We start from the raw sequence: 26019 nt of genomic DNA, 5'->3' as shown, positions 1-26019 counted from the left end.
GAACATGCCCCCGGACCCCCCTACAATACGCGTGCCGAAGGCACGCTCTAACCCTCCACCAGCTTTATTGTTTCCCTTGCTTGACCCACCAGGATACGCCACTGCACATCAGGTTGCGATGTCTTAAATCAAACACTTTGTCGTTCTCTTCAATTCATCAAATATTTGACCCTCCCCCCCCGCAAATTTTTTTTCTGGCTACGCCACTGGCTCAGAGTAACAACAACCTGTAAGGTTACATTCACCAACTTTGTTTGCCTCATTTCTGCAAATGCAAGTTAAAACATAATCAACCAGGCCAGAAATGGATTCGTACATGAAACTAAGCCACAACAGGCAAGGCAACAAGGGGAAATTTTGAAGACGAATGAAGGTGTTATTATTGAAGACATCATGCATCAAGCACGTAAACCATGCAATCATGCATCTTAATACTTTGCGGTGAAATACCTCATATTATACAAACAAATTGAAAAATAAATACAGCTACTCAATCCAAGGAAAAAAGCACATTGAGATGTATATCTCAATAAGTTAAATATGAAGTATATACCGTAACATAATAAAAAAACAAAAAAACACTGCACTTGCTATTTACATGCCACATCTAGTAGCTCAGAGTAACAACAACCTGTAAAATTACATTTACAAACTCCCCATGACAATTGACAATACTAAGTTGCGGAATATATCAACAGTAAGGACCACTTAAGGGAATAAGCGAGGACTAACACAATCACAAAGCATAGTTTCATGAAGATATATAGATTTTATACATTTCATATTACAAGAAAAAAATATACTAAGTTCTCACTCTCACTACATAGCTGTACGAGACCAAACCATTTTGGAGGGGCAGAACGTAAATTTGCCCAAATCTGCACGCTTTTATAGAAATTTCCCAAATATAATGAATAGTATGCGGTGCACAACAATGAAAAGCTAACATAACAAAATCACCAGCTAGCTAGAATTTCTTACCAAAGTAATCAAGATAGAACAACTGAATTCATCATTGAAGATACCTTGCTTGTGCATTGCTCGATGCTTCTGCACTTTGGTATGGTAGGTAGGAGCAACAAATATTGTTTTACACACCACATATAAAAAACAACCTAACTTAAATATTCTGTATAAAAAGTGTAAGGCAGGCTACTGGTTAAAATAACCTTATAACCCTAACCCAATATAGACCAAGTGCACTGATTAATAGACCTTGAAGTTGAAACAATAGAGCCTGTCTGCAGGTATATGATTGCACAAATCATATCAGGAAAATCAGCAACAGGAAATATATTAGTATACTTACCAAAATGTACTGTATTGTTTTGGTTTCTGTTGTCACTGAGCAATGTTAAACATTTGGTAGCCTACATGGCGTTTTGAAAAAACCTGGGCCCCTCAATATTAGGTTTTAAAAATTACATGCATAGGGCATATAATAATGATAGTTTAATACTGGAAGTAACATGCATTTAAATTTTCACAAGAGTGAAGTTTCCTGAATTCATAGAATATTAAGTGATTCAATACATGGCGTTTTAAAAATCCGGGCCCTTTAAATAATTAGTTTTAAAACTACATATCATATATATGGCATAATAACAATGGTTTTGTATAGAAAGTAACAGGTATTCTATTTAAATGCAATTGCCACAAAACAAAATTCTGTTGTCACACTGCAATGTTAACTATTTGGCACATGGTGAAATGTCGTGGGGCCTAAAAGCATGTAAAGGTGGCCCGACGCGACAATCTCAGCACTGGCCTCACCCTAAAGCCGCAACTGACTTCAAGGATACCGGTACTTGCTTAGGAATCGAATTGAATTCTTCCCATTGGACATGACAAAAATTACTGCATTTTCTGAGTAAATTGCGGGCCCCCTAATTTGCGGGCCCTGTGCAATCGTACGGTTTGCACACCCCAAAGACCGGCACTGGGTTAAGCTAAGCAGCTAATTACAATGAAGTCTCAAAACATAACACCTGCTCTTTATTCATAGCTATTGGTAGCATAAACTTGGTTGAAATACTTCTGTTTTATGAGACCCTGGGTAAAACAGTGCTAGAAATTAGCGCTGACGTTGGCGCGTCAATTTCTCAAGAGCTGACGCAGTACTTTACGCCGTAAAGTTTTTAGGCAATTTGCGCTGACGCTGACACCGTCAATTTATTTCATTGACTCGTACAACACTGCCTATTCGATCATAAAGCCACACTGTCCAAAACTTTCCATCTACAAACCACATGCATTTAAAATTAATAAAAAGCTTCCTTCGAATCGGATTTGAACCAGTGACTTATGAATTTCTGGGAATCATACCACTACAATCCACAGCTCTACCAACTGATCTATCGAAGGGACACTTGTGTTGGAAAACTAATTTTCTTGTAAAGTAGTATTTACTTTATTTTGTTTTATTCGAGGCAGATCTGATTTTTAGACTAAGATCATGGAAGCCTCAAGAATCAAACGTAACAATCCATCTCTCAACTGGCAGTTATTCGCCTGTGGCTCATCGTTCCTTTTGTGTGTGTTCTAATTGTTTTGTCCAATGCCTGTAGTTTACACTTCATGATGTGATCTGTTTCCCACCGCATAATTTACTTGTAATCATTCTTGTATCATTTGTTCAGTTTGTGCTTTCAGTCCAGGATGTCCTTAAACTTTAGTGAAAAGTCAAATTTATCTTACGATTTTTCATTCCATGTAGCTATAAGTTATCACAGATTTAATTCCTGATGAGGACACACGTTTTTCAGATTTTTAGAACTTTTCTTCAGTTCAGGGTTGCTTTCGTCCCGCCATTTTCTGCAGATATAGGCCTAGAACACTACAACTGAAGTGGGATGCCCTTTGCGCTATTTAACTTGTGGTTAATAAATGCTTCGGACAAGTGTTGAACAAACATATGTTTGACAAGTTTAGTTTTATGTCGTTTCGACGAGGCGTTGATGCTTCATGGGAGAAAGTCAATAAATCGATTTTAAAAACCAGTGGATTTTAAAAAGATGATCAAAACAAAATTATCTTTATTGTTTGTATTCTTATTCGTTGCATATCATTGGATAAAAAGTGTTTGAAATACAAAAAATGCAAAAAATTACATTTGAACTTAGCCTGTTTGTAGCCAAATTGTAACACCAGCAATTACATCAAGTAGGCTACAACAATAACTGTTGTTGACCTTTTTGATTAACAGTGAAGATAAGAAATGCGGTAATAGAAGTGCTTTTCGATACATTGTTGAATAAATACAAATATAAGAAGTGCAATTGATTTTCGAAGGTGGAAGCCCTTTTAAATACAGTAGTCGATGCTTAAAGCTAGGCTATGTCTTCGGCTCGGCAGGTTAGGCACCTAACCCTATGCCACAAATGCACATTTTTTACATGCGAAGTTTCTCAAAAGTCAATGGTTTGCACATTGTCACAAAGCAGAAACATTTTGATAAATTGCTTCTTCACTTCCACTATCATCTTCCTCCTCTATTCGATCAAGCGAAGGGTTTTTAATTTTTACTTCAAAATCCACCGAATGACTACCATTCCATGAGCTTTTTCGACTCTCGTCGTGAAAACTAGTGCTGTCACTGGATGAGTCGTCCTCCTTGGTAGTTCCTATGTAGGCTTCATTGTCTTTGGGATTTAGAGAGTTTTCGGACGTATTGGACAGGAGTCTCGGCCCAGCAAAAGCTATTCCAAATCCACCAATAGGAGCTGTGATTAGAGTGATCAAGACAGCAAGAACAAGAATCTAAACAATTTATGTAAACATTTTCAAAAATTGGTATCATAACTTGTTAGCTACAATTCTTTCCCTGAAAAACTTGCGATATTCTTGGTCCTACTCTACTTACTTGTTACACCAAAAACAGTCACTGAATGCGAAATTGAAGCTGAACCATACTCATACCACGAATTAAATGGTATCACGACAATATTCAAAGCAGACAATTCAGAGCCGACAATTCAAAGTCGACAATTCAAAGCCGATGATTCAACGACGAAATTTTAAGGCAGGGATCTCTAAAGAAAAAATCTATGTTCTTCAGAGACCCCTGGGTTAAGGTTAGGGATAGGGTTGGTGTTAGGGTTATTGTCTTTATCGTAAATAAATTATCGGCTTTGAAATGACCGCTTTGAATTATCGGCTTTGAATTGACGCATAACCGAATTAAATCATTAATGCAGTTATTTTGTAAGGTGTTGTTTACAAAGCCAAGTGTTCAGAGATGAGCTATTTGCTGTCCACTATTGAAAAAAAAATGATAAAGAAATGGAAATAAATAGAACAACTTCACTGCATTGATAGTGTCATAAACTGGTTAATACAAATCAGGCTATAAAAGCATTGAATATCTTAGCATACTAGAGTCATTTAACGTCATTTAAAGCTATGTTTCTTAAAAGACTATCAAGAAAATGTTTGTATCAATTTATCTTCCTCATTAAAATAATACAGGTCGTATACTATCTTTTGCAAAAGAAATCTGAGAATTTGCTATTTGTGCTATTAGATATGCTATCTAATACAGCGAGCAGTGGAAGCGGTTCAATTTTTACTCTCCTTCTCAGTATTAAAACACGAGGCAAAGCTTTTTAGGTATCATCTTATCTGCAAGGACCAGTGCCGTTAACAAGAGGGTCCAGGGATTACTTTTATACCCGGGCCCGGGTATAAAAGTAAGGGTCTAAAAGTTAAGGACACGTTAAATATCTTAGCATACTAGAGTCATATAACGTTTTTTAAAGCTATGTTTTTCAACAGACTATCAAGCAAATGTCTGTATCATCTTATCTTTCTGATTAGAATAATGCAGATCGTACTACTTTTTGCCAAAAGAAATTTGCTATACCATTGCTGATTATGCTATCCATCTAACACAGCGAGTAGTGGAAGCGGTTCAATTTTTACTCTTCCTCCAAGTAAACCACGGGACATAAGCTTTTTAATGAAGTATCATCTTATTTACAATGACAAGTGTCGTTTACAGGAGGGCTCAGGGATCAATTTGATGGCAGGGCCGGGATGATATTAAAGACACGTCATATATTCAAAGGATCCGAGAACTTGAAGGAACCACTACCAATTTGGATGTAATGCATTTTTCTAAGAAGTTTCCTGATTTTGAGACTAAGGATCTCATTGGCACCGGCCCTAATTATTCTCTCAACGGCCCTGACAAGGACCAATCGATTTAAAATTGTTTGCAAAGGATAGATTGCAAATATACTTCAAGTGCCAAATATTGGAACTGATCAACATACCTGCTCGCCGTAATGAATTTCTTCTGGTGGTCTATTCAATCTTTTCGCTTCCTCCAATGCAACAGAACCAAGAGCAGCCTAAAACAAGAGTGCAGACTATAAATTGACTTGCAAAAGCAATACCTTAATGAGTGATATGCAAAGAGGAGTCGAAACGCTGAAGGAAACTATAATAATAAACCTGGAGTAAGCGACATTGAACAAATTAGTTTTGTCTTTGCCTCGATTGTAGGCTAATAATAATAATATTTTTTATTTAGTGACACTATACACGGAAAGTAGAAGTCCGCCCCGATAGCTCAATTGGTGAACGCGTCACTTCTGGAACGAAGAATCTTCAAGATCAAGCGGCACTGGTGCGACTCTCGGGGGTGCGCTTGAGCAACGCACGTTAAGGACTGCTCTGCATTCAGCGGCACCTAGTGAATGGAGTAATTCCCCGGCAACAACACTTCAACAATCGGAAACTTCACTCTGTCAATCTCGGTGACCGGCCCTGCGTCAGTGATTCAAAGTCTCTACAAGCATGTGAAACTACCAGGATTAAGCTCTGCAAGAAGCTTTCCCAGTCCGAGGATAAAGATTCAATCAATCAATCAAGACAAACGAAAAATAAACAAAACAAAACAATGGAAACGAAGTAAACAACGCAAACAAACCTGCACTGTTCCTTTTGGTATCCATGCCACGGAAACAAAAAGCTTTTCTTTAAGATTGAAATTAAGACCAAATGTTACAGATGTGCTAGTAATTAATCGGCCTATCAAAGCAATACCAAGGGTTGCCAATCCAAGTCCTACTGTTTCAGCTGTAAATAAAACAATACTGTGTAAGCCTTTCATCATTTGTTTCGATTGCTTAAAAGTTAAAACACCTCCGTCTTGTAAAGTTTTTAGAAAGTCAGAGTAGCCTATGTTTTTATAGCTAAGTACATAACATATGTATGTTCATGTCATAACATCTTTGGTAAAAAGCATTTTATTGCAATTAATATGGGAAGACTTACCGTCCATTAGCCTAACATCAACTAGAGCTCCAGTAAGTCCAAACAGTATAGGCTGGAAGACAGCCCACATATAATGCCAAGCTTCAGCCAACGGTTTCTGAAAGCAAAAGAATGGGATTGGAAATAAGCTGCAATGAAAACTTGTTCACTCAACGCAGAGAAAAAATTGCAAGATTTCAAGAAATTTACACGAAACTTTGCAAGATGTTAGGCCCCAGAAACTGCTAGATGCAAATTTAGAAAATATATTAATGAACTGTTCTAAAGTTTGAGAGATACTGTAATATTTTTCAGGGCATATATAATAGATTCGACATCTTCCAAGCACAGGTGATAACGCGAAGAGATCTCTGATTCAAACTTAAACTAAACACAAGTGTGTGCAACTGGGCATGGCGCCAAAACAATTGACATGAAAAAACTTGTTCTCAAGTTAATAATTAGGACATTTATTGGGATAGTTGTACCTTGTTCCACGACTTGCATTACTTGTAAATGCGTTAGAATTAGATATTTATTTATAAAAATGGACTTTTTATCCTTCAAATATAATAATCGTTTAGTACTGTTTTATCATTTTCCAGAAACGTCGTCGCACGAGTCTTTTTATGACGTCTCATGCAAACGTGACGTAACAAACGTCATATTGCAAGTTTATCCAAATTAGTCGATCTTGTCAGTTTACAGTACTGGACAATTTATTATGGATTTTATTTTTTTTGGACAATTTTACAGCAAATTTCAGATTTTTTCGATAACTGAGAGCACTACAATAAATGTAATGGTGGTTCAAAGCAAAGAAGCTGCAATTCTCCAACATCGGTATTCAACATCACGTAATAATGCCGGATTGTGACGTCATAATGGCGCAAGTCTCTACTACAATGCCAACAGTTCAGTTGAGTTTTTGTGACGTCACATTGTGGAGCTGTTGAATACCGATTGTGTAGAATGGCAGCTTCTTTGCTTTGGGCCACCATTACAATTAATTGTCCAAAAAAAAACCATAATAAATTGTCCAGTGCGGTAGTTCTCAGGCTTTGGCGTTAAGTTAATACCAGCATATGTTTGCTTGCAACTAGCCGGCCGTGTTTGCTAGCCCACAATTGTTAAAGTTTGATTCATCGTACTGTAAGAAATCATTCTAATCCGCAAATAATGTTTCAACTTTGTAAGTTCGGAATTGACGCAATGAAACAAAAGTAAACGAAAGATTAATGGCATATTAAAATATTTCGTAAAGTTTGTTGACAAATTGTTTCTCGATTATCGCAAGAAACACGATTCATAATTCACAAATAACCTTTCTGATGTTGTAAGTTACGATATCACGTCAGAAAAATAAACAAACTGCCATAATATTTTGTAAACTGAGTTGACAAGGTCGCTAAACCCTAAATCTCAATATTTACAATTATTCCATAAATATTAAAAATAAAAAGAAACTTTGGCCATTGTAAATAGAGAATTTATGTTGGAATGTCTGTCGCATTTCATCTTTAAATCATTTTGACTAGATTTACATTGTTTACTCCTGACCCTTGACCTGTGCCCTTGACATTGTGCATTGGGTGTTCATCTCTGCAACGGTGGACCTGGTTCGACACCAAGTCGAGTTAACATCAAAACATTTAACAAAATTGTATGGGGAGAAAACACACAACACACTCCTAACAAAACTCATACTTTACTGTGACGTTTAGCTTACTGAGCTTGAAACAAGAAAAAGAAGCTAGGTGGCTATATGGGACTATCCTACGTTACAGGCAACAACGCTTACAATTTTGTAAGTAGGTTTGATGTTTTATAGTTTAATTTAATTTTTTTTTTGGCAATACATTTTTGCAAAAAGTACATTTTAGTAGCGTAACAAATTTTTAGATCGAGAACAGGCGAAGCTAGAACGGTCTCCATGGTCTCTTTTTTGATGCAAATGCTTCACTTTGAGGCAAAACATGAAACAACGAGCCACGTTACTAGATTAAGCTTGCAAAGGGCGATTTAGCCTATTATTTCATAATAAGTTACGCTCTAACTTGCCAATGGCGGAGAGCATTCAACTTACCGCTTCTTCTTTCCAATGCAGGGAAGCTGTGAAGGACGTTATGAGTGCACAGAGAGCACCAGAACCGGGGATTCCCCACACTGCGGTGCCAAATACGAAAAGAATCCCAATTAGGAGAAGCAACGCCCCTCGACAGAAGCTCTAAACGTGTTAGTTTTAGCCATTGAACTGTCACAAAAACGTAATATATAGGCTACAGATTTTTCACTAAATTTAAAATGTAAGCAAAAGTATACGAAAAGTTAAATAACTTGATGCGTGATTTATAACGAATTTACTTTTAGAATTGGTGTATAATTAATAAGCCATTTTTGCAAGTACATACCTTGTATTTCATGTTGCGATGTGGCACATAAGAAATAAAGAAGCCTAAAACCAACCCAGACACCACTCCAATAATAACTTGGATGATCGCAAAAACAATATCTTTGCCAATCGTGCTTGGAACTGTGAGAAAACAATTCGCTTTAATTACTGAGTAGGGAACTGGATAAACCAATCAAATACAGTTCAATCTTTGTTCTAATCTAAAGCAATTCAAGCTTCATAGAAGCAATAAACACAAATTTAAGTTCCCTTGCAAACGTATTGTTACCAAGTTCAAATTCTAAGTTGTTACCAATTCAAGTTCCCTTGCAAACTTTGTGCTTACAAATTTTAAAGCAAGAGTTATGAACACTGGACTCCTGAAGTCATGAGGCAGCATTAACACAATTCCACTTTATTTAGAAAAAAAAAAACATAGCAGAGAAAGTGAAAAGCAGGCTTGTTGCAGGGTTGGATGTTCAGTAGCGTAGCCAGGAATTTTGAAAGGGGGGGTTTGACGCCGGCGGGCGAAGCCCGACAGCGCGTTTGTCGAAAGCGACACCCAGCGACGGAGGGTGTGGGGGGCCTCCCCCAGAAATTTTTGAAAAATTACTTTGAATTTGGTGATTTCTGAGAGCATTTTCAAAAAAAGCGTGGGTATGAATATTTATTTAAAATGGTGCTGTCCGGTGGCATAACAAAAGGATATGATCATGGTTTCTTCGACATTTTTCGGAAATAAAGCTAAGTTTCTATGTTTTCTTGTTGCTAATTCCTGGCTGAGATATTTGATTGTTTGGTATTGGCTAAATTCGCTCTTTTAATGCAGTTTCGTTTTAAAATTAGGCAAACTTGGTTTTAGAGACTTGGTTGATTGCTTTTTTTGCGAGATTATTACAGTTTTATTATTTATCAATTTTCTCCTTATTTTTGGTTGATCCAAAAAACGATTTTATTCCGGTAATCACTAACTTTTATGCTTTAAAGTTACCCCAAAATTTAGAAAATGTAACGTCATAGACGTCATACACCTTAAGGAGTGTCAGACAAAAAGCTTTGAGACAATGAAGTTACTTGATTTTTACATATTATTCAAATTTTGTATAACGGTGTTTCCATAGACTGCACGAGTTAGCTGCAGACTATGGATACTGAACAGTTGTAGAGCGGTCACCCACTGCTATATGAAAGGTCATACGAATTATAAAGCATATGACACACAAGTTCTTACTCATTTTAAAAGTTTAAGCACCATAATTGCTTTAACATGTCGAATTAGTAGTATCATTCTCAATATCGTGAGGTCACACGCGTGACAACGGGGGAGAACGGGGGGGTGAAACCCCCAACCCCCCTCCCCTTGGCTACACCACTGTGGATATTGTATTATGATTTTAATCGAACTGTGGTTTAGGTTTGCACACGCATTAAATGTACAGTAGTTAATGAAATATTAGCATCAGTGGGTCTACTGTGGTAATTTTTTTTTAAAACGTTCATACTTGATACACCCTACTTTTACTTTATTATAACAAATTAATACAAACAACCGTGGCTACCTAAAGACAGGGCCAATGAGAGGGGGGGTACGGAGGGTACGGCGTACCAAGGGCCCAGGCCTGTGATTGTTGGGGGGCCCGAAATTGTGATTTTGTACTTTACGCGGAAAAATGTTGGTTAAAACCATTTTAAACGACTAAATTCAAGCATAAAAGTTCTTATTCTTTAGCCCTGGAGGGCCCATAATGTTGCAAAAGGGCACGGAAAAGTAACTGGGCGGAATGCCCGCAAATTAGGGGCCCAAAGTGGTGATTTAATGCTTTACGTGCAAAAATTTTCTGTTAAAAGCACCCTGAATTAAATAGTAAAAGTTGGTTTTTCTCCTGTCCGGGGGTGGGAGGACATAGGGTAGCAACAGCAGGGTTGAGAAAAACCCGGACTTTTTCTAAAAATCTCAGGTGTTTTTGAGCTTTTTTTGTGTTTTTTGAAAATTATTTAAAAAGGTAGCTTCACGCTTATCTCACTTCAAAATGAATTTCGAAGTTGGAACAAGAGCAGGAGTCAATACTTTTGGAGCAGGAGCGGAGCGGGAGTCAAAAAAAAGTAACTTCGTTCACCTCTTGTAGTGCTGGGCATGTGGTGAATACAAAAGTTAATGAAGAAAGCTTATTGGTCAGACGATTAATTTGATGATGTTTTTACAAGATGTTATGTTTGAGCTTTGGTAGAGAGCCGTTAGTGGATTAAACATTTTTTACTAAAACCACAAAAAAAACTACTAAATCCAACGTTTTCGACACCACATCATAGTGTCCTCATCAGGACTAATTATAGGCTACATCTAAGAGAAATAAATGAATGATTTTGAAAATTTTGCATTAAAGCTGTACAAACGACACCTCTCAACAGCACCATCAACAACTGACACACGAATTCAATGCAGGATACACAAATTGGCGAGGGACAGATCACATTATATGCACAACACAAAACACTAAATAACTTAATAGTTTTATTGCAGCCTAATGCAATTATTGCGCACAGATGACCAATTCTGCAGTAACATGTTGTATGGTGTGCAATACGCCTAAGCAAACATCACGCGTTTTTCCAAAGACAAAGGGAGCCCGAAGTGAGAGGGGGGCCGGAATGACTCTTCGTACCCCTAGTGAAAATTTCTCTCATAGGCCCTGCTTAGAGATACGGCCTGATTTGTTGAAATTTCAGAAATTGCAGAAATTTGCAGATTTTTCCAACTTTTGGCGACTGTTTGAATGAAGTTTTCTAAAAATTATATTTGTACGCCTTCTTTAAGCCTACTGCTTTCCCCAGATGACACAATAGGTTTTAACATCCTCAGATGTTAAAAAACAAAGACAATTTGATTTCAAAAATTGTAGTCAGACTGGTAATTTTTAATAACAGTCTGATTCAGCGTTTTTCAACTTACTTTTTCTCATTTGCCACTGCTTCCCCAAGGCAACAGAAGCTTTTATATCATAAAGAGACAGCAAAAAGAAAAAAACATCACAGAAAATGTCAGTCAGACACTAGCAGTAGTGGTAATAAAAATCTGCAAAATGTGACAAATCAGGCCGCATCTATCAATCAATCAATCATCATCTCCAGGTGGCCATGAAACAACTAAACTAAACAGGAGAAAAATAAAACATTTAACATTTTTTCATACTTGTACTTTGCATGTCAGTAACTGTGTAATTCATCTGAGGGGTTGTGTAATTGTAATCCATTGTCGAATTAAGAGCAAAGTTGTCGGGCGTGGTAACATCCAAAGGTGAGTCCTGAGATGAACCAAAACCAAACATCATTGCGACAATATCAACAATCTCATCCTCGAGTCCGGTTGGAATCGCTATTCCAAGGAGTACCGTGAATCCAGCTGGAATGAAAGACTATGCTGTTACTAAGATGAATTACGATTTTTGTCCGTGTAGTGCCATTGAGGTTAATTATGTCCAACGGGTATGATTTCTAAATACACAAAAAAAATTCCATTTAGATCTATTTTGATGCATTTTATCTACAAAAACCTGTCTGAATATTTTTTCGTAAAAAATGTTACTTTCGTAACTTTTAATGAGAGTAATACTCATAGTTTCGCACAACTCACTAAAAAGGAATATGAAATATATGTTTTATACAGATGATGATGCAGCATCCATTCTATCTATACATTGCCAGAAAACCTAACATCGAATCCTCATCGAGAGGAGGTGAGATTAAAAACTCTTCTTACCAATAGCAAGTACATCGTCAATCCCGGATGCAGCCATCACCAAAGATGGGACTCCTTTTTCAACTCCATAGCCGACGTTTTGAAGGATGATGAGAGAAGGTACAACAACCGCAGGAGAGACCGCTGCGATCACGAAACTGTGAAAAGTTATTTAGGTGAAGTAGCCTACAAATAGGTTGGAGAGTCATCAGTAAATAAAAACAATCAGATTTTGCAGCCAATATAATTTCTTTAATTTATTTTAATTATTTCTTGCATCAAGAAACTAGAATAAAGGTTTAGAGACATTAGAATGACTTTATTACTCAAGTTAGAAAGGTGTGACTAACGCTTGAAAAGGCACCAGTTGACGCCTACCTAGAGCATGGTATTAACTTGAGAAAATTAATTTTACATCAGAAGTTCCCTGAAGATAGAAACGAAGATTGACTTCCTTGCTTTTGTCAATTTATTTAAACTTTGTTTATCATAGGCACCGTGTAAGCCTGGATAAATCAAAAGTATTTAAAAATTTTAGCATTTATAGAACGATTTTAGTGAAACTCTGCTGTTTGAACATGAAGATCCTCATCATGAAGAAGATTTCCGTCTCTTACCCCATCATGAAGCTCCAGACCCATGGAAAACCAAGAATCAAGTGTCCAAAGACACCAATGAGAGCGGTTTCGACTAAGCACGGTGTAAAAGCTAATCTCACGACAGCCCACTTCACTTTCTTCATCGCCTGCGTAACATTATGACATTACAATAATTGTTTCTTGCACTACATGGATTTCTTTGAGTTAAGTATTAGTTGCAATCTTGTGATTTTTAATGTATCCGGTGACATGTCATAGGTTATTGACCAAAAGTAGCGTGTTGATATTTCATAAGACTTGGTGTACATTTACAAAGTTTCCCCATTAGTGCGGACTTTGAGGCACTAATGAACTTTGAGGCAGCTCATACGTTGACACAGCGAAGGGAAACACGATGTCGCAGAAACGAAGCGGTGTGTGGAGGTTTCGTTTTTTTTTCTTTTATCACATTGTCACGACTATTTGTACGTAAGTGTTTGCTTAGTCCTTTGTAGGCTAATACAATGATGGTGGATGGAGCAAAGAAGAACTTGTCTCTTCATCATTGCAATTCTGCTTAATTAAACTTTGCGACAAAAAGCAAACATTTACTTAAGAATTTTTAACCTGAGTTTGGCAAATTAGAAAGTACGAAAACCATTGTTGCCAAGGCTATATATTTTTAAACTTTGATTTATAATTTCATCAAATAACGCTTGCTCTGGTCTGATGGTTGCTGTTCAATAAATCTAACAATGAACCATAGGCATCCGAAGCCGAGCAACGTTACCAAGTTTAACATATTAGCCTAAAGATTATTATATTTACAAAAAACACAAAACTACGCAACAAATCAAGTACCGAACGTTTTCGACATCACAAGATGTCCTCTTCAGGAATAATATACATACAACTTAACTACATCTGAATAAAATACAATGGTTAACTAAATCTATAAACAGGAAAAGACAAAAACTGCACAGTACTTCTGACTAGCTCAAACTCAACGATAGGCTCCACGAGAATCAAAGGCAACTGCATCAAAAGGTCTTAAACAGATCCCATGATATGGTAGAAAGGCAAGGTGCAAAAAAACTAATTTTAAAATACAGAGAGCAAGAAAGACAACCGCAGCATACAATTATCTGTTCAAAAGTGGATTGTGACGTTTTATGTACAAGGTTTCCAAGATCTTATATTGATACTCAGACCTGCCTCTGGACATGATCTCAAATTGCTTGATAGAAACGTTGTTTTGACATTCTGTACATGAGAAAATGTGATCTTTAATTGCGCTTTTCTGTACAGAATTCAAATTGAGGTGTTCCCCAGCTCTAGTCGATAAATGTCTTGTTGACATACCGATGTATGTCAGGCTTGCATCACGCAAACAGCTGAATTTATAAACGACATTAGAACATAGAGCAAAGGGCGTAGGCGACTTCAGCTGGAAATATCTGCCTACTTTGAACGTTCTATACACAGGGTAAATGTCACAATCAAATTTCTTTTTGACAATTTTAGCTAGACTTTTTGAAAATCTTACCGAATCTTTTCCCAAGAATGGCACATCAAAAAAGTAGCTAAAATCGTCTTCTTCGGGTTTATCTTTCGGTTTCGTATCCAAAAAAGCTTTTAATATTTTATCAAAAAAGTATGACGGGTATCCATTTAAATGTAGCATATTTTTCAACTTGTTAATCTAACATTGCAGCATGCAGAGTACAAACTGCTAGGACCTCAAATTAATTAGTGCTTTCCAGACAAAACGCCCAATTAGCAAATTTTGCAAGAACAATTGATGGCCAGAGCATTTCTTTTCCGAATAATTTATGACGTACTTCTGCACTCGCCGGAAGTAAAGCATCTCTTAATGTGTTACTGCAAGAATTCTTTTAGGTTTCCGTGCGTTTAGATTGGAAAAAGTTTGAATGGTCTGCCATTTTATTTCAACGCAAAAGTTTTAGTTGAAAGGTACAGTAGCATTTCTGTATGTCAACGTTTATCTGTCAAAGGAGAAATTTTCAACAAAACGGTTGCAAACAACAGAAGCTTCTTGTTCTCATAATTACTCTCGCAATGGTGCTAAGGTGAAGAAAACATTCTATAGCGAGCTAAGATGTTCAATAGTTTTGGTAAGCTGTCATTCTGTAAGAGTGAAAGTAATTGAAACCACATTATGTAAAATCACAAAGCTTAATTAAAGAGAACAATAAAACATTTCTTTCAATGAAAAAAAATAAAAATAAAACTTACTTCCGGTTCAATTTCGAGTCCCGCTCGAGTAAGGATAACAGTTAGCGCCATCTCGCGGAGAGTACTGCTCACTTCATCATCAATATAAGCAGCAACGTTGATCCCAGGAATATTTCTCAACGCCAAACCCATTAACAGTGAAGCTAAACATTAGTTGTTGATTTTAGAATATGAGTGTAATGCCTATTCAAAACACATTTTAGAAATGTAAGTTTGTACCGAATTTTATAGTGTGTAGCCTACGAGAGTAAAGGAATAGACTACATGGCCTACCAGAGGATATCACCGTGTTTAAGAAAAGTATTTTAATTCTTTAAATTAAAGGATTAAAACTTCAACTGCTCAACAAAATCGTTTTCGTTAATTAATTTCTACGTTAATTACTTGTTCCGTGTTTGTGTTTGCATTTGAATCGTTGCATAAACATTTAAAAAAATGTAAAGAACTTTTATCAGCTCAAAAACTTTCGGTGGCAGGTGGCTAGATTGTTTATCCATCACTCGAAAGTCGAAAGTAGCTTACACAAGTTTGGCATTCATTCAGAGAGCACAGTTGCAGTAGCGTACCTAGGGTATGGCAAGCAGGGTTCAAGCCATAGGCACCACATTGATAAGGGCGCTAAAATCGGTTGGTAAAAGTTAAAATTTGCGGCTTATACTTTCTTCAAAATCTAATTTGCGTCCAATACAATACAAGATCAAAAAGGAGTCTCTCTTTCACTGTAGCCATTGTTAAACAATGGAATTGTGACTTTGCAAAAGCAACATTGTGCCTCTCCTGGCTCATTTGGAGTTCAGTCTGAAACAATTGGAAGTTTAGTAAAGTCTCTAAGCAGCCATTAGTTGGAGCTTAGAAGTAGCACCAGAACTTACTTATTCATTTTTATAGTATAAGAATTTATTTAAATCTAATTTGTTGCATCACTTCAATTTGTCCTGACCAGAGCACTCAGTCTGTTCTAGGAAAAAATTAGCATTAAGGTATTATTAAGCCTATAAGCATGATTGTATGAAATTTTGAGACCAAGAATTAGGCTAAGTATGATTTATTTTTAGGTGCTGTGCTGGTGCTGCCTACCACTTCTAGCAGTCAGTCTGATAAGTTTTGAGCCCCTGGTTTTGAGATTCATTCTCAACTTCACAAGCTGTGCTTTATGAATATACAGTACCGTACTTTTATCTAACTTCCTCAAGTTATCAAACGGATAAAATGAACGCAATTCGCAGTAGAAAACACCAATATTTAGATTGGGAATGATTCGCTATCAGTTTTTTCAATCTGTTATAGTTAGCACACAACCCAACGGTCACAAAACCCGTCGACACGCCAACAACTGTCGGCGACAAATTAAATTAATTAATAGCCTATTAGTTTTGAAAAAATCTGCCGGACTTGGGTCGTTTTATTTTAATCCATAGTTATCCAACAAAAATACTCGTATCTAAAGGCTAGATCGGTCACCGCCGGTTGCATCAACACAGCGCTCTATTGAGATGAATTTTAAGTAGGCCTATACGTAAAAGACTATGAAAACATTTTGTCCATGTAGGCCTATATACATGTAGGCTACAATAATAATAGACCAAGTCTATTTTCTTAATTTAACTTTTACGTGCCCTTTTTAATTCCAAATAATTATAAAAGCAGACCATGAAACAAACCAATACAAAGAAACAGGAAAGTGGGGCTAACGGCGGAAAGAGACGAAATTTGCAAGCAGCAGAAGCTGAAAAGTCAAGCAGGTTCTTCGCTTTAATTGGTTTGTAGCGGTAGGGCCTAATCTGTATTTAAAACAAGACCAGCAAGACCAGTAAAACTGTTCGGCCACACTAAAAGATCACAATTCGGAATCAGCAAAGTTTGCACAGAAGGCAAAGTAGAAGGAAAAAGAAAACGTGGCAGACAACCAAAACGATGGCAAGACAACATTCAATCATGGACCGGACTCCACTTGACGACACTGGGCGAGTTGGCTCAAAATCGCCACTCTTGGAAACAAATAAGCCATGTTGATGCGCAATCTGCCGCAGGCGGAGTTAACGACTGATGATGATGAGACACTAGCAAACAATTGACAATAACGATAGGCCTACACACGACAAACCAACGACATTAGCAAACAATAATAGGCTAACTAGAAGATCATAACCAACTTCTGTCCGATTATGTCCAATAATTTACTTGTTAATAGGCTACAGTCACAACGTCAGATGAAAAACAAAGAGGAAGCCGCGTTAGCTAGTTTTGATGTGGGAAATAACTTGGAAAGAAGGCACAAAGCGCAGCATTCTATCAAATCGATTAGCTCCGCAGTGAGAAGCCTTTGAATTTGAACGTAATAAAATGGTAACAACACATTTATTTTCTTCGTGATTTGTTAATAAAAGACTTGTGTGCTAATGCCTGCATTTGATGATTCCAAAATAGCAGTTCCATCTTTGTATGCAATATTTAATTTAAGTTGTTAAAAAGGGCGCACATCTAAACTTTGCCATGGGCGCCATTTTGCATATTTACGCCAGCACTGCGCAGTTGCGTCTTGGCAAGAAAGTAAATGATAAAGGCTATTTGAAGATGGACATAAAAATAGGCTTTCACGCCTTCCTGTCCTCGTAATTTAACTCTAACCGCCAAATTTTCCTTTCTCCAAAAGTGATTTAAAATGGTTTGAATGATTAGGCTACTTAATTAGTTAGTGCCACTTTTAGTAATCTAAAACAGGGGTAACCAACTGACGGCCCGCGGGCCGCATGCGGCCCGCCACGCTGTTATGTGCGGCCCGCGAAAGGTATCAGCGCACAAGCATAACCAAAATACTTTTCTTGAGGAGTTAAACCGCATGAAGGCAAAAAATAATTTCCTTGAAGCATATTTTCGCTTTGCATACGATTCCACCAACCGACCAATCATATTGTAGTTCTAGGTGGGGGTAGCTTAAAGTTATTCCAATGCGTTGTCCAGCCACGCTGTCTCAGTGGTTGATTAAAACGTCTGTTTTCGAATCTCAAAAATGTCTGTGAGCATAGGGTTGCTTATTGTTTGTAAATGTCCTGTAAACACTAGTGTGCGTTTCACCGTTGTTGTGTTTCACGAGCAGTGTTCCTTTATGCAAGTTTTGTTGGCAAAATAGGTCGGTGTGCCAACTCAATTTATAATAAATTGGAAAATATTATATATATATAAATTTAAAAACTTTTTCTGGTATTATGAAAATATTTAGCTTAGTACTGCAAAATGTTGTTAATCAACAATTCTTGCCATGCTGATAAGCACAGCAAGTGACATTTGTTTAACAATCAAGGAAAGAGGGTTTTATAGACTCTCACAAAAAGGATTAAAAATCAACTCATATGCTTTTTTAGAGGGAACACTGTTCATGAGTTACGATAGAAACGTTTTTTCGATGATTTCCATAAGCGTTTATTGGGCATTGGCCTCGTTTATTAGGTATTGTTAAAGAAGTCAAAAGTGTTGTTAAAGGAGCTTGGCCTGGCAGTAGCGTTGTTCGGTTAATTTTGTTTCTGCGGTATTCTAAGATAAATATTAACAACATGTAACGCTGGATACTGAGTACGAAATCCGTTATTTTCGAGCATAAGAGTCAACCTACCTAAAATTTTATTAGGGCGGCCCGCCACAGCTCTCCTAAGTGCCAAAGTGGCCCGCATGCAAAAAAGGTTGGTGACCCCTGATCTAAAATACTTGAAAATTTTGTTTTTTGTGTTTGATTTTATGCAATGAAACAGCAAATCAACACAAATCAAAAAAAAAAACAATAAAAAAATGATCTATTATAAGAATTTACCTAAAACTGTGGGATTTTGCTTTTTAATTTTTTTTTTTATAAAACTAAAACTGTAACATTGGCAACGTGCTTTTATACCATTAACTTTTGTGGAAACTTACCCAAGTTTGTACTTTGTGTTGGCATTTGCCTTACGAGTTTTCCATGACCTCTTAATTGGCCGTTAAATAAGTTACGCTTTCTTGACAGCGTTATGGCATTCCAATTCCAACTCGAGTCCCAATAATAAGTTCAATCGTTTTTGTACTGCAGCGATGTGCACGGGCGTTTACGTTGCTAGTTTATGTTGAAGTCTGAGTAGGCTACTGACTGAGATTCAAATAAATTTATCTGTTTGTGTATGATAGTTGCTTTCGAGATAGCTAGACGTCAAGAATCTGCTACAAAAGCACAAAAACAAGTCATTTTACTGGCCCCAAGTCTCTCTAATGATTAATCTACCCTTTCTAACAATTTATTGAGTTTGTGTATCACACTAACCAAGCAGTGGAGGCAATGGTGGCAATCCTTTCGGGGTGGGAATTTTCACAACAAGTTGTTCCGCAGCTATGCACAGTAGAATGGTGAGAACCAGGCCAAACATGCTGTTATTCGGTTCCATCCATTCAGGGAATACAGACCATATCCCACCGTATACAGCAGCAAGGACAAGAACTGAAAATACAAGAAACATTTGTAATCGTTTCTCTTCTCTAGCAATTCAGCCTGTATTTCTATCATCCAAACAAGATTCCACACAGCCTAATTGTATCAGCTAAAAGTTTAAAAAGGCTGTTAAGCTGTTAAGGCGGGTTGCTGGTTTAGAGAAAAATAACAAACATATATATAAAAGTAGGCCTAACAGACAACACAACGGTTTGAAATAGTGTATTATTATAAATAAATAAATGTATATATAAATTAATGTTGCAAGCATCATATCCTCCCACAATAAAGCAATATTGCAGACTGATAATGAACCATCGCAGCCTGGTTGCAATTGCAGGGTGAAGCCAGATTGTCCTTTGAATGGGCAATGCTTGCAGAAGGCCGTTGTTTACAAAGCTACCATTGATAACGGCCCCAAGGTCCTTAATTACATTGGTTGTTGTGAAACTACTTTTAAAAAACGTTTTTCCAACCATAAATGTACCTTCAATGATAGGTCTAATTTAACGAAACAGCACCGAACTATCTAAGGCAGTTTGGGACCTTAAGGACAAGGGTGTTGATCCTAAAATAACTTGGTCCATCCACAGCTGTGCTCGGCCTTATAGTGGAGGTGGTCGTAATAATTGTGGCCTATGTTTGGCTGAAAAGCTGGCCATTCTGAAGGCTGATAGTGGCCACCTTTTGAACAAGCGTTCCGAACTGGTGGGTAAATGTCGTCATAGAAACAAATTTAAACTCAAGTACTTCAAAATAAAATAAATTCCTTTTGCTTTTCACAGGTTATTTAAAAAAAAAAAAAAAAAATTTCATTTGGTTTTTACAGGTTATAAATCTCATTTAATTTTCACAGGTTTAGAAACAGATTTCATTTCATTTGTTCAGGTTACTACAGGTTACATCAGCACAATTCTTTGTGATTTTCACAGGTTATAATTTTGAAAAAATTAAATTTCATTTGATTCTTACAGGTTATAAATCTCATTTAATTTTTACAGGTTTTTAAACAAACAATTTCCATTTATTTTGTTCAGATTACTACAAGTTGCATTGATCATCAAACTGCATTTTGCTTTTTTGTGATGTCATAGAGGTTGCCATCAAGTTGCTTGGTTTCCAGATGGACAAATTAATTGAAACTTTGTAGTAATGGATGTAGGTAGCCCTTAGTAATTCTGAGTTTTTTTTTCTGCAGATTGGATTACGGTTATAATATTTAATATCTTTTCAGGAAGTACAGGTTTAAAGGGTTTTTTTGCAGATTAAATTACAGTTGTAATATTTAATATATTTTCAGGAATTATCGATTCATTACTTTTTTTGCATGTTTTTGCAGACCTTCTGATGATCCGTTAGGTGAAACAATTTGTAAAGGCTTCAGATAGTAATAACTATATTTGATTAAATTAACATAATAATATAAGCTTAATATAAAAAATTTTAAATAATGAAATAAAATTCAATGATTTTAACATTTGCTTATTTTTTTAATTAAGAAAATAAAAAATTGTATTTGCAGAGTTTCTTATTTAGGCTATTTTGAAAATTATCAGGCTACTTTTATTTTTTTATGTTACTCACACCACGTCAACCACTTTACAGCCCATCCTCTTGGAGGCCAATACTTCTGCTTCCAAGTTTTCTTTGCTTCTTGATTATTGGACACATCCGTAGTAGACGACTTAGGAAGATTAGAGAAGGAGGTCACCATGGTTTTCAAACCGTTATCTTCCTGCGACGTCCCACCATCATCGCTTGAAAAGTCGATGCCTGAATCGATTCGAGGCAAAGCGGCAGCTGAGGATGCTCTTGAAGTCATCTGGATTATTTTTAATTAGTTAAGGTTAATTGCTTTGCTTTCATGCTAGGTGGCTGCAGACTTTGTTGACATAGTTGTATCACCGCAAGCCCGCGCGAGAAACTAAATTAGTCTCGCGCTTGCCTTCAGATGATCTGACATTTTTTGTAAGTTACACGTTTCATTTTTTGACTACGTTGAGAAAAGTTCATCAGTTTTTAGTTTAGTCGAAATAAAGTTGGTCGTTTTCTTGATTTGTCACAAAAGTTCGAAAAAAAAGGAAGAAATAAAACAAAAGTTGCACCATAGTTTCTTTTTAGTGGCATAGCGTCAAAGCTTAGAAGAAAGAAAAGAGAGAAGAACAAGCCCGTTGCGCACATTTGGTGACCTCGACGTGATCTTTTGGACGTGATTACAATTTTTTAACGTTATAGAAACTACATTGAACAACCGTAAATACTTCAACGAAGCAGAGGAAGATGGACAAACAATTTCAAAGGAAAGTTCTAACAAAGAGACGATTTTCCAGTCAATTCATTTTAAGAAGAAAGAAGGACTCACAAAGGAGAAGAGAACATATAAACTGAATATTTATTGTACTGCAGTTTGTAAACAAAAAATCTCAAACTAAACTTACGGATGCAAGCGGGTATATTTTTTTATCTTGAGTGCAGTTTTGTTGATAAATTCGTTAGTATCGCTTCTGCATGTCATTCAGGGTGTTGTTGTTAGCATACATAAGTAAATACTGTTAATTATACTTCATATATATTTAAAACGCTTTCCTCTACCCCGCACAGATTCCTTTCTACACTTATGTACTGGCAGGATTGAATAACAATCCTGGCGGCGTCACACCAGTCAGATTTATAATTCCAGATCGCTGTGGCACATCCAGAAAGAATGGATTTGTGGCCGATGAGATCTGAGCTGACAAATAAAAGCATTCGAGGGACCCTCAGACATGTGCGAGAGGTTTGATGGAATTGAAAGCAAATACTTGAGGATAAGTATTTAAGTATAAGTATTTAACAACATTACACACAGCACACCTGATACTATGAGCTAAGTTGGTAAATTTCATAGCGAATTGCTGTCCGATGAATTTCAGAGGTTTCTTAACAGAAATCTTACGGATGGAGTCATGTTATGCCTTGTACAAATCCTAGTTTGAACAACGTTTAGGTGATCTTCAGTTGTTATGTTATTGTCGCTTTTTTATGTATTGCATTATTTTGTACTTCATTCATCTTTTGTCGATTCACCATTTTTGTTTGGATATTCACATGGTTCATCTGGGGGAGGGCTGGTGTGACGTTTGGCTTCGATCCCCGCAAGCCCGCGCGAGAAACTAAATTAGTCTCGCGCTTGCCTTCAGATGATCTCACATTTTTTGTAAGTTACACGTTTCATTTTTTGACTACGTTGAGAAAAATTCATCAGTTTTTAGTTTGGTCGAAATAAAGTTGGTCGTTTTCTTTGTTTGTCACAAAAGTTCGAAAAAAAAGGAAGAAATAAAACAAAAGTTGCACGATAGATTCTTTTTAGTTGCATAGCGTCAAAAATTAGAAGAAAAAGAGAGAAGAATAAGCCCGTTGCGCACATAGTGATATATTTCATCATCATCGTCGTAGTGCCAACACTACACTCCTCACGGTATTCCGTAGTATGTATATAGGCAACGTATTATTTATTGTGATGCAAAGAAATTTATTTTCACACGAGTCAGTTCAATCATTTATAGCTAAAAATCGATTTCGATCAGCTAGAAGCTAGATCATCTTCAGCTAAGCTTATTCAAATAGAATGTTCTATTTGAATAAGCTTAACTGAAGATGATCTGGCTTCTAGCTGATCGAAATCGATTTTTAGCTATATATCATTGAATTGACTCGTGTGCAAATAAATTCGTTTGCATTACAAGACATGTAACCGAGTCGTTCATATCAAGCATTGTTGTGGGTTTGACACCTGTCAGAAGATTCTTCATTTTCTGTATTATTTATTGTTGTGCTGTACGGAAAAAAGTATGAAAACGATTTTCTCAAACGTTCAAATTGTGCTGACATATTCAAGAAAAAATATTTCAGCACAATTTGATTGTTAATTAATCAAAAATTAAATAAAGATTAGCCTACCAATGTCAGATTTTGTTGATAACTTTTCAAAGTATTTCATGTGGCGCTGATTTTAATAATAGAAACTGACTTGATTTTAAAATGTAATTTTGTTTTCTATTAAATACTAAAAATATAAAATTAAAAGAAAACTAACAAAACATTTAAAAAAAGTAATGTGCAGTTTTATAACATTCAAAGTTAAATGTAGAACTTACTGTCTTTTATTGAAGAAGAAACTTTAAAAGCGTTTTCTTGATTTAAATTCTCAGTGACTATGAGACGTTTTCGGTACTTGAAATGAAAACCGGCCGCAAATGATAAAATCATCACCCCCGCCAGCTTATATAAACTTTCTGCCATTGCTTTATGAGTCACAATGTGTCAATACTCCTGGCTCTATTTGTAGGCCTATAACATCACCTAGCAATATTTGCAAGTTCCTTGCAAACATTTTCTCGCAAGAAAATTTTCAAGTTTACAACGTTTGAGATATACCTATTAATCTGTTTAAAAGTGCGGTAGAATACCGTACTTTACAATTTGTTCACTGCGAATTATGCACTTCTATGGCACAATCTAAAATTTGAAAAAAAACAGTTGAATTTTGTTTTTCTTTTTACTTCCTATATTACTTTTAACCTGTTATTTTTTACATGATTCAACCATCAATATACTTATATTATTAATGTATTTTTTAATGCATGTACAAAAGTACAGTATATACAAAAAACTTCACAAAGTATTTGTTATGTTTATTACAAATAAAACGTTTACCTACTTTTACACAGTAAGCTAATCCTACTAAACAATTAGAATTTTTAACTGAAATAGAGCCTTGAACCTTCATTTTCCTTTTCGTAATTGAGCTAAGCCTAATTGCAATTTTATTATAAGTTTCCTTTGAGGAAAATTGTTTATCTTGTTTTTCTGGATAATCCATATAAATTAATATCTGTCAATTGATTTTCCATCAGAAGCTACTCTACAGTAGCCTACAATACATTTTTGAGCGCACAACCTGTAGGCCTAGGCCTAGCCCTGCAATTTTAGTGATCGTACAACCTTAACACCTGATAAAATTGTAACAATGTATTTTTTATACGGTTTTCGGTTGAGCAAACATTCTTTCTTGCAATGCGAAAATAATACATTTTGATACAATGTAATTTAATACAATAAATACAATACAATACAATACAATACAATACAATAATACAATACAATACAATACATTTTAATACATATAAATACATTTTACTGTTGTAGATAGTAGATCCAGTAGGCCATAGTCTCGACACGATAGTAGGCTGCAGGATGTGGACTACTTTTGAACTTGGACGCTTCGAAAACACAGATGTTCCGATTCCAGGTCTGGTCTACCAGAAACGTTGCAAATGGCTCCGAATGTGTTATTTCTAGATGCGGCTGCGTCATGATAGTTTAATTGACCTTATACGTTTTATTGGCATCATTTGCCATGAGATGAACCACTGAACCAGGTATGTTTTCAGAACTCTTGACAGACAAAAAGTTTGATAATACATTTTTCCGAAATTGGTATGTTTCAGCAGATTATTATTTGATAGCAGTTGTTTGATTTTTTATTGCCTGCACATAATAAATTAGTACATTTTGTCAAACCAGAAATGCTCTTACAAAGAGAAGGTAAAGAAGAGGTCTAGTTACTCTAAGCAGGTCTTGTTTTGGCTTTTGATTTTATTGGAATTGATCAATTGTATTTTATAGGGTCTCATAAAAATGGCAGTTTATTGCTGCATGATCCCGTTGGTGTGCATTGCTTAGAGCCTTAGAGTAATGCTAACAGATTATAATTTATTTTTTGTTAGCATATTTTGTTTGCAAGTTATTAATTACAGTAGGCTATATCTTGTTTGTCACATGACAAAAAAATATGGCTTGTGTCCCATTCAAAGTTAAACTTTGGGTATTACCTAAATTATACATCACGTGGTTTCTCACACCACCATTCTCAGGTGATAAAACACCAAACGGAATTAACAAAGAATCTTATCCAACAACATAAAAAGTAAACTGCAATCAACATGAAACAAATTAAATAGGTGCTACACTAAAAGGTAGAAACTCGTTACAACGGTATGCTATCGCTTATCTTTGGAAATAGTTTCAGAAAATCATTGCAAGAGAAAAAATACATTTAACAGCACAGCTAAGTTTAGGGGCCTCTATTGGCAATCGCTATTGGAAATGTCATGTAGTCTCTGCAAATGATGAAATATGGGCTAACAAATACCGGTAGTGCAAGCAAACTATAACTTCATAAATATTAATTTAGCCAATTTACCTACAACTTTCTAACAGTACGAACACTCTTATACTTGTTACAAAAATTATTGGACGAAAAGTCTCTCTAACAGATTGGAAATTGAGCACATTTCAATTTTATATT

At 36.1% G+C, this 26019-nt stretch overlaps 1 protein-coding gene across 2 annotated transcripts; it reads right to left on the bottom strand.

The window, feature by feature from the left end:
• Positions 1-2967: 2967 nt before the first annotated feature.
• LOC145784660 (sodium/hydrogen exchanger 9B2-like) lies at positions 2968-23868 on the bottom strand. 2 transcript variants are annotated; one of them, XM_082596525.1, is made up of 13 exons: positions 23807-23868; positions 21255-21492; positions 19506-19679; positions 15221-15363; positions 13004-13131; positions 12408-12544; positions 11841-12050; positions 8670-8791; positions 8345-8485; positions 6280-6376; positions 5933-6081; positions 5274-5351; positions 2968-3759 (listed from the first exon to the last, which is right to left on the bottom strand). In XM_082596525.1, exons 2-13 carry the CDS (start codon positions 21490-21492, stop codon positions 3433-3435), a joined length of 1944 nt encoding a protein of 647 aa, XP_082452651.1. In that variant the 5' UTR covers positions 23807-23868; the 3' UTR covers positions 2968-3432. The 2 variants fall into 2 exon arrangements, with proteins under 2 accessions (XP_082452651.1, XP_082452652.1); XM_082596526.1 differs by lacking the exon at positions 23807-23868 and having other exon boundaries at positions 2971-3759; positions 21274-21287.
• Positions 23869-26019: the final 2151 nt, after the last annotated feature.

Source organism: Aplidium turbinatum, chromosome 15 (genome assembly GCF_918807975.1).
Source record: "Aplidium turbinatum chromosome 15, kaAplTurb1.1, whole genome shotgun sequence".
Classification (NCBI taxonomy): Eukaryota; Metazoa; Chordata; class Ascidiacea; order Aplousobranchia; family Polyclinidae; genus Aplidium; species Aplidium turbinatum.
The sequence above is the reverse complement of the archived record's forward strand: the minus strand, read 5'-3'. Positions and strand labels throughout refer to the sequence as shown.